The sequence below is a fragment of the Apium graveolens genome, chromosome 11 (assembly GCF_009905375.1).
Source record: "Apium graveolens cultivar Ventura chromosome 11, ASM990537v1, whole genome shotgun sequence".
In the NCBI taxonomy this organism is placed as follows: domain Eukaryota; kingdom Viridiplantae; phylum Streptophyta; class Magnoliopsida; order Apiales; family Apiaceae; genus Apium; species Apium graveolens.
Window position 1 is genome coordinate 721,934 of NC_133657.1, and position 10,391 is coordinate 732,324.

A 10,391-nucleotide genomic window follows, 5' to 3' on the forward strand; every position below is an offset into this window, starting at 1 on the left:
CTTTCAGATTTACTCTTCTGATTAGAATCGTAAGAGTTCTTCCTAGCTTGTTTTGGCTTCCTGCATTCTGTGGCAAAGTGTCCCAACTCATTACAGTTGAAGCATCGAATGGTGCTTCGATCAACCATCCCTGTTTTATACCCACCACTGCTGGTGTTAGAGGATGAAGATCCACCTTTCTGGAATCTGTTGTAGTTGGACTTGTACTTGAACTTGGGATTCCTTTTGAATCTGACATTTGAGAATCTCTTGACAATCAGGGCCATTGACTCATCCTCCAATTGCTCCAGTTCTTCCAAGGAATAATAATCATCTCCTGATTGATTTGTAGTAGGAGAATCAAATTCTGCTACTATCACATTATCTTCAACCTTGGAAGACTGTACCATTCTTTCTGACTGTTGAGATTGTTGTTGATATTGTGGTTGTTGTTGTTGTTCATCAGCTACTAGAGCAGTAGACGTGCTGACCACTCTTCCTTTCCCGTAAACTTCCTTCTGCTGAATCTGCTCCAACTCATAAGTCTTTAACACACCATAGAGCCTTTCCAAAGAAATCTCACTCAGATCTCTTGCTTCTCTTATGGCAGTGATTCTATGTTCGAGATGAGTTGGCAGTGTTAAAAGGAACTTTTTGTTGACCTCCCTGATGGAATAGTATTTACCATTAATGTTCAGGTTGTTGATCAATGCATTGTACCTCTCAAACACTTCAGTGATTCCTTCTCCTGGATTTGATTTGAAATATTCATATTCAGAGGTTAGGATTTCTAGTTTGTTCTCCCTAACTTCCTCTGTGCCTTCATTAATAATCTCAATAGTTTCCCAGATATGTTTGGAATCTTTACAATTCATCACATGTCTATTCATCAGGGGATTAAGGGAATCTACTAAGATTAATTGAAGGCTAGCATCCAGGGAAGCTTCTTCTATTTCAGCAGGAGAGAAGTCCTCAGGATCCTTCACATAAGTTCTCGCTTTGGTGATCACCACATCATTTTCTATTACCTCTGGTTCCATAACCATAGGAATTTTTGGACCCTTCTTCAACACTTGCAAATATTTGGGATTAGCAACCTGTAAAAACAGTAGCATCTTCTTCTTCCACATAACATAATTTTCTTTATCGAAAAGTGGAATTTTAACGGTTCCAACTTTTTGTGTAGTCATTATGATTTTTTTTTTTGAGTGAATAAAAAATTCAAGAAGTGAAAGAAACACAAAAGTCTAGGATCTAGATTTGTACGTTAATCAGAAGGCTCTGATACCAATTGTTAGGTCCCAATTTATTTGTAGAAGGGGGGGTTGAATGCAAACAATACCGTTAAGTCGAATAAAATGCGGAATAAAATTGTGAAACAAAATTCAAGTTAAATAAAACTTTTATTAAACTTGAAAGGTGTTACAACTACGGTATCGGTTACAAGGGATTAATCTCAAATCAATTATTACAAATCTAGAATAAATTCGACATGAACTTTTTCTATTTTTGTAATTAAAAGATCAAATGCTAAATGCGATTTGAGATTAAGTTCTAGGGATTTTGATCCGCTAGATTGTTACACAAGAACAAGAGAGTGATTTCTAGTTGATTGGATTTAACTTTACAAGCTAGAAATTGTGATCTTGAATTAGCAGATAAGATGAAATATTTGGCTGCTTTTTCTCTGTTTTGTTCTTGGCTTCTGTTTGATTGCTTTTCTGTGTGAGTGAGTAAATTGGATGCTTCTGCTTCTTTTTAATCAACACAGCCGAGATCAAATGAACTGGTATGACAATCCTTTGTCCAATAATACTTTCGGTGTGACAATCTTTTAGAGCTAGCAAGACAATTAAAATGAACTAGCAAGACTTTCGGTATGACTATTGATTGTCATACCGATTGTCATATTAGTTCAAATGAAATTGTCTTACTGAATTAATAAGTGATTTTAATCTAAATAATAATTCTATCAAGACAATCAACTGAATTAGCATGACTTTCGGTATGACTATCAATTGTCATACCGATTGTCATACTAGTACAATCAGTTGTCTTTTTAGAATTAAAACAGATTTTAATCAATTAAAATTCTGAAAAACCTTAATATTAATTCAGAATTAATTAATCAATTAATTTAATTAATCAAATAAATTAATCTTTGCAGATATAATTTATTTTCATAATTAAATTATATGACTTAATTAATTAATAGAGAATTAATACTAACCCTGAGCAGCATCCATTCTTCTGACAATCTTCTGAAAGTCACTGAGACTTATGAATCAATTCCGCCACTTCAATGCTGACACTCGATGTACTGTCTGGTTCATGAGTGACTAACTTTCGTGACGTTTCTTCATGTCTTGACTTTGTTGTTCTGATTGAATCCTTGTAATAAATAATACCCTGACGAGATCTCTGTCACTTGATTAAATCCACGATCTTGATTTATATCACTGAGGCATGATCAAATTCTTGAACTTCTTCCAGTGAATCTTCAAGTCTGCAGATGAACAATGTTTCTTTATTTTTTGACAGATGTTACATTGTGAGATCTCTCTGATGATTGATCCACTATTTACTTATTACATTCTTATTTGAGTTGAGTTAAATACTCGAATAAACGAGTAGGCTATAACATATGCCTTTCAATCACTATCGAAGATGAAGATAATGTTTGCCCGGATTGTAAAGATGGTACGAACTCGATCAGGTGTTAGAGGTTCATGTAACTCAACCAAACAATGAAGAATATGGAATCTTAATTATTGAAGATGAAGATAATATTTGTTGAAGATAATGAAATTCTGCCATTAAATTAGGGTGAAATTAGGGTACAAACTCAATCGGATGAAATTGTTTTGATGTACTATGTGGTAAAATTAGGTTCATTTATTTACATGGAAGAAAGAAGAATCGAAAGAAGAATGGAGAGAAAAACGGAGAAGATGAAGAATTTGTAAAAGGAAGGAGATTTTATGAAATTAAAAGGAATAAAGGAAAAATGGACACAATTATTTAAATGGATGGGTCGATATAGTGTTTAATGGTTGCCCATGCTGGTTGGAGAAAAAACAGTTAATTCATCTTTCCGTCCATTACTTAACGTTAGTACGGTTAATGACCTACGTGAAAATTTTAAAAATTTATATAAATTAATTGAATTTTTTTTTAAGTTGGATGATAATTAATAATGAGTTAAGTGACGTAGATGTCATTTAACCCGAAAACAGACTATCATGGCCGAGCAAAATAAAATTTTTTAACGTAATATATAACTTTTATCAAACACAGACTATAAAAAAGAACAACCCTCCTGGTGTGCACAAAAACGTACTAGTTTTAATATTTACTGGGTTGTGTGTGGCTCTGCAGGTACTTCTTTTAGCTTCTTGTATCTCAAATTTCTTAATTTGATTTGATGTGAACTCTCTAATTGATTTTAAATTAGTAAGTTTCAATTTTGATGTTGATAAATGGTTTGTTGGGTAATTATATTACAAAGTCTCAATTTTGAATCTTGGACTGTTCTTTACCAAACCTTAAATCTTAAAAAATTGATTCTTGAATGTTCTCCCCCAAATCTTGATTGAAAAGATTTCAAGAATTGATTTTTATGCTTCTTAGATGTTCTTCCCCAAATCTTTAAAACCCTAAATCTTGATTTTGAAAATTTTAAACTTTTAATTTGATAATTCCCCATGTAGATTTATTTGTCGAGTATTGCAAGCGTAGGATTTCAGATACATGGTCCCTTTAAGTGACAAATTTTTGTTTTAATTCGTGTGCATCGTATCTTGTTAGCTGTGCTGTGAAAGGTATAACTCAATGGGGGATGAGGTAGTAGAAAAGAGTTGTGCTAGTTCGGCGGTGAAGGAAAAGATTTTTCTGCACTTTGTGTGTATTGATGTAGGGGGGTTTCAATTCAGTGAATTCTACACCCTTGATATGTGTAATGGTCAAGTGTCGGAATGCCCTTATGCTCTATTAGAGGACTCGGGTTTGAATGCCATGGTTTCTGTGGGCTCTGTCATCTATGTGATTGGTGCTGTACCAGAAGATGCAATACCAAAAATACCAAAACCACCTGATTCTTTATGTACCAAAAAGGGTCACACTATCACAAGTGCATGTCTTATTTGGATCTGGCCAATGACAGTGGTGATGGGTGGAAGGAAGGCCCTTTCGTGAATGATGGCCGTAGCCCTAACCCTGCTGTGGTCGCGTTTGGTGGTAAGATATATCTATTCCGCTGCAGGGGTCCTTCAGAGACAGCACATGTTTTTGATCCCACCTCAAACAAGTGGGAGACCTTGCTTCCGCCACCCGGTGTAGACTTTTTTGACCCACATTCTGCTGCATCTGCTGTGGCTGACCCTCAGAATAACCGGATCCTCGTCCACTTTGTGAGCATTTCATCTTTGTTTGCCTACTATCCAGCCAATAATCTGTGGGAGCTAGTTCTCAAACCTTTCGCTTGGTCTTCCAGACTTGTTTTTGTTGATGGGGTGATTTTTTTTTATTTACCTGAGGCTCCAGAGTTTATTGCTGCATATCATGTTACCAACAAACAGTGGCTTAAGATTGTATTTACATCTGAGCTTCCGCAGCATATCTGGAGAAGGGAATATGACGCTATGTTTCATTTAGGGAGTGACCTTGTGTGCTTGGCTGCTTACTCCGCTAGTTATTCTCCGCGCCGAACCCAACTTTCTCTCACCAAGTTCAGATTTAAGCTCTCTCCTCACAATCCTGCTGACCTAATCATCACCGTGCTTCCTAAAAAGATCTATACTGTTGGTGCATGTTTGTCAATCAATAATTTCTTGCCCATCTAGGTAATTCTTATATGAGTTTGAATATTATGGAGATAGATTTGAGTTGTATTGACAAAATTTATGTTTTCAATGTTGTTCCAATGCTCAATGTACATGCTTTTACAACAATGCAATTCTAGGTGAAGAAAATAATTCTGACAATTATCATTAAATGAAAGGATAGTATAAATACCTCATTAAAATTACTATGATAGCACAAGATTTATGAACATGTAATCTGTGAAAGCTAGATATCCATATTAACACCTGTTTTATGTGTTGAAATTAAAATTCTACTGAAATAATGAGAAGCGAGAGCTTCCCTGAATAAACATTAAGTGTGCATGGAAACAGAACAAAGTTTTACCAACCTTATACTAGCATAAACTGTTAAAGGCTTTGTGCAGCTCAAATTGCTTGGTGTGATGGCTAGATGATATTTCTTGAGTTACATTTAGATGTGAAAGCTAAATATATATTATTTTTTATAATGTGCTATATGGTGACACTTATTTAGGGGTCTTGTTAATCAAAATTTGACGTATTATTTGTATCATTTTTCATTTCATTCTAGTCTTTTGCTCATCAGTTCACCCAAACAGAACAAGACCTAGAACAAAGAAATTTATGGTGATTTGGGCAAGAGCTCCACACCTGAGATTGTTTATATATCTTAAAATTTTACAAATTTGGTATGACTTAATACTCCAGGCAGAACATTATAGTTATGATCAAGCCAGAGATGGCCTGCCAATAATATCAACCAGTTACCTGCCTGCTGCATGCATTTCTCAGCTAATTGCAGCATCAAAAAAGAAACACAGAATGCTTCAGGATCATATTTAACATCGCAACTTGTTCCATATTTAACATTGCAACTAGTTCCATTTACTGCACATCTATGTTCATCTTTTCAGTTTGTCACAGAGCGTTCACAGAGAACCTAGTAGTCTTATTATGAAATTAACATATGGTAATTATTATATTTACAATCTTAAATATCTCTTAATATATGCTGAAATATATTTACAATCTTAAATATCTCTTAATATATGCTGAGTTATATCAAAGCAAAATTGGCCTTAAACACTTTTAACACTTTTAGTAAGGAGTAAAGATTCGAAGGTGTCGTTGGCTCCATAATTTGTAAACTCCCACACCAATTATAATTATATTATAAAGATTAGCCGAGTAACCTCTAGTTACATACTCGAATTACAACAAATCAAACTAGGTCTCGAATTACGACTTTAAACAACTCTTATTATACGCTCAAGTTACATCGAAGCAAAAAAGGCCCTGTGCACTTTTAGTTACGTATTTGAATTACAACGAAGCAAAATTAGCCCTTAAAACAAATTAGAAGATAGGGATACTTGATTTGTCCTTGTAAGTTGGAGATTGGAGATTGATGTTTGATGGAGGTCATAATCTAATTTGTTGGTGATCACATCAATATTGGTCCAAGCTTCTACTTACCAAAGCTTAAAACGTACTACCTCTGCTTTAAGTCATGGCCACCAAGGGCCCCCAATCAACCTCCCGCCATTAGCACCTTCTAAACTCTCAACTATTTTCTAACAAACTCCGTAAAGAGTATACACATACACGGAGAAAGTATTATGATATATTGATATTGTTTAGTACTTGGTCACTAACTTTATGTTGCAATTGACCGTTTTTCTTGTAGTGTTTTATGAAACTGTTGGGGAATAATATAGAAGTACAACTCGAGCTTGGCAACAAGAAAAAGTAAACCATAATGTTATTCGAAATTTGAATATCAATTATTACATGGACGAAGAAACGAATTTTTGATTTCAGTACTATTGACTCGTATTCAATAATCTAAAATTTGAATAAAAATGAAATATAACATTATAAAAAGAGCAACTTTTCTACTCAGGAACCTTGAACTCCAGGTTCCACTACTATTAGCATCAGCACTTGTGGCAGTAATCTTTGCATGATCCAGCAGGTGCAGCTTTCCTTTAGCGTTCAAATTCGCGTCCTCCAAGCCATGCTTACCCGGTGTTTCACCGTCGATAACAGAGCCACCGACTTGCCAGACCTGATTTACAACTTCTGTATTCTCTGGCAATTCTAAGGTAGCCAAGATTTTCATAATTCCATTGGAATATTGGGCAGATAAATCCGAAACATTAAATAAAATATCCGACTGAACAATTGTTTCGTAGGAGCTAATGTTGTAGGTTTTGACAGACATTGATCCATCCGATTGTCTCAATGCGATCAAAGACTGAGCCCCGACCATTCCTGCAGAAGATGGATTGATGGCCCATGAAATCCAGTCGTTGGGTGATGCCAAAGCGAGAAACGCAACGAAAAGCGATGAATTCGAGGCGTGGTAAGTCCAGCGGAGGTAAGAGTTTAAGGTAGGAAGATCAATGCAGTTTTTGTAGAGGCTGTTTGTCAGGTTCTGTGAAGTGCAGGTGAGGGAATGTGATGTGGGAAATAAAATGTGTAGTAAAAGAATCGAGTTTCGGAGAAATCGAGGAAATGCCATTGGTTTATTTGTTTCGAGAGAGAGAAAATTGAAGGGGCGTATGGAATATGAAGATTGAAGAACTGATAAGATTGTTGTAGGTAAAATGTGCAAGTTTTCATGTACAGGATAAGAAAACTGAATTTGAAAGCATGTATTAGTTGCATGAACGTATGAGTATAATAATCCAACAGTCTAAAAATCTACGACTCGGTTGAGTATTCGAATAGTCGGAAATCAGTACTCGGATGTTGAAATCAACTACTCTAAAAATTGACCGATTACTTAAATTTTGAGACTTAATCAAGCCGAACCGATTTTCGAGTTATATAAATCAAATGTTGCATACTTGGTTACATACTTACATATTTAATTACATGCATGAACAGAGATGATTGAACACAGAGTACAAGTACATACATGATCATTTATGGGCCAGGGACCGAAGCCCAAAAATAGAATTAGAAATGTGATACATAACTACTCGGCCCAAATAAGAATATGAATGTAACACTCATATACTGGGCTCATATAATAGGCTAATTTCCCTACAAGTTACAACTCCAAATTTTTTCTACATCCATTACAAATTTTTTTCTGATGTCTCATGCCTTCATGAGACATCAGTTAGTTACAATTCTACAAAAGTTAGTTAGAATGAAATTTGTTGTATATGGTAGTTTTCCCGTGCACATCTATATCCCGTCTCAAGTTAACCAAACTTTCCTTGTTTATGGGATCATATACGTCGTGAATGCTCCTGCTTTCTAGAAGCTCACTTCATTTTTTGACCCCACTCAAATTTAATTTTACCCGTTCAGTGGGAAAGAAGGAAAACAAGAACCCTACACGAAATTGCCTTTCTTCTTTAAATTTAAACATTGCAGCAATTTTCGGGTACTACTATTATTCTACCCATCTTTTACACCTGACTGAACCCGTGAAGTTTATGCTTTTACTTTGCATTTCTCCTTATGTCATTGCTTACGAACACAACATTTCTTACAACACCCCCCATTAAACAAACATCATTTCTGTATGCACGTATTTCAACAGATTCTATGCACCAAATCATGATCTACGTATTACTAATTCTAGGGCTGTTCACCAACCGAGCCGAGTCGAGTTTTGATCAAATAGAGTCGAGTTTTATTTTTTTTTCTGACGAACTGAGCCGAACCGAGCTTTTTTATCGAACAAAAATCGTGTTCGAGCTCGAGCTCGTTAACTAACGAGCCGAACACGAGCTTGTTCGCGAACATAAACGAGCCGAGCCAAGCCGAGCCGAGTCGAGCCGAGCCAAGCTTTTTTATCGAACAAAAATCGTGTTCAAGCTCGAGCTCGTTAACTAACGAGCCGAACACGAGCTTGTTCGCGAACATAAACGAGCCGAGCCAAGCCGAGCCGAGCCGAGCTTTTTTATCGAACAAAAATCGTGTTCGAGCTCGAGCTCGTTAACTAACGAGCCGAACACGAGCTTGTTCGCGAACATAAACGAGCCGAGCCAAGCCGAGTCGAGCCGAGCCGAGCCGAGCCGAGTCGAGTCGAGCCGAGCCGAGCCGAGCCGAGCCGAGCCGAGCCAGAAAAAATTCTGGTCAACCGATGTTTGACTGTGAAAATAAATTATCAAATAAATTTATTTATTTTTGAAAATTTGGTTATATCACTAAAATATATATATCTTGACATTCATACGGTTGGCTCGAGAAAAAATATTTTTAAAAAAATCGAAACACCAATTAATGACTAGACACTAGTTAGTGGTAATGGTCAAACTACTACTTTACTGTTAAAATAACAAACCAAATAAAATTATTTTGGTGTGAAAATTTGGTTATATCATTAAAATATATTTATTTTGACATCCATACGGTTGGATCAATTAAAAATAATTTTAAACAAGTCGAGATACTAATACAGCACTAAACACTAGTTACTAATACTAGTCAAACTAATTTTTGACCGTTAAAATAGCAAATCAAATAAAATTATTTTGATCTCTAACTTTGGTTATATCAATAAAATGTATGTATTATGACATCTATACGGTTGGATCAATATAAAATATTTTTAAAATAATTAAAACAACAAATCACGACTAACCACTAGTTAACGGTAATAGTCAAACTAATACTTGACTGTTAATATAACAAACCAAATAAAATTATTTTGATCTGAAACTATCAGTAAAATATATATTTTATGACATCCATACGGTTGGATCGATATAAAGTATTTTTAAAATAATCGAAACAACAAATCCAGATTAAACACTAGTTAGCGTTAATAGTCAAACTAATGTTTGACCATAAAATAGAAAATGAAATAAAATTGTTTTTGATGTGAAACATTGGTTATATCATTAAAATATATATTTTATGATATCCATACGGTTGGATCGATTAAAAATATTTAAAAAAAAATCTTAACTAAAATATAATTATGAAGCTACATTTTAAAATTAGAAACTAAAATATAAAATTTCTAAATCACGTCAAAATATATCACATATGGTATGCAAAATGATCGTTGGAAGATTAAAAAAAATACAGTTAAGTCGGATTTAAAAAAAAATCATACCTATATAAAAATATTTAGGATATATTAGAATTTTTTTGAATTTTAACGAACGAGTTCGAGCCGAGCCGAGCAACCCAAAGCTCGGCTCGAGCTCGATTTGCTTAACGAACATATTTTTCTGTTCGAGTTCGAGCTCGAGTTCGTTAACGAGCCGAGCCGAACGAGCTCTTAACGAGCCGAGCTCGAGCTTCTTCACGAACAGCTCGATTCGTGAACAGTCCTAACTAATTCCAACACAAGTTTGATGCCGTAATGAAAATTTATGACCGAGTATTTAAAAAGTTACTATATTTATTGCATACTAAAAGTATTATTTATACGTAGCTTCAAAAAAACAAAAAAAATATTTATACGTGTTTGGCAACGTTGAAACTCTTTTAAGTTCACGGTCTTGTGCCATAAATATCCTTACACATTCTAGTCTACGGTTCTGATATGTGACATATGATAATATTATCAAAAATAAATTCATTATTAATAAAATGTTTGAAAACAGAACATTAAGA

The 10,391-nt window shown here is 34.8% G+C and overlaps 1 protein-coding gene and 1 long non-coding RNA gene across 2 annotated transcripts; one reads left to right on the plus strand and one right to left on the minus strand.

Annotated features, from left to right (window-relative positions):
* The first annotated feature begins 3,215 nt into the window (after positions 1–3,215).
* Positions 3,216–4,890, plus strand: LOC141698076 (uncharacterized). Its single transcript, XR_012564936.1, has 2 exons — positions 3,216–3,357; positions 3,787–4,890. It is a non-coding gene; the product is annotated as an uncharacterized LOC141698076 (long non-coding RNA).
* A 534-nt stretch (positions 4,891–5,424) lies between these two features.
* LOC141697524 (auxin-induced in root cultures protein 12-like) lies at positions 5,425–7,326 on the minus strand. Its single transcript, XM_074501930.1, has 3 exons — positions 6,710–7,326; positions 5,571–5,698; positions 5,425–5,453 (listed from the first exon to the last, which is right to left on the minus strand). Exons 1-3 carry the CDS (start codon positions 7,324–7,326, stop codon positions 5,425–5,427), a joined length of 774 nt encoding a protein of 257 aa, XP_074358031.1.
* Positions 7,327–10,391: the final 3,065 nt, after the last annotated feature.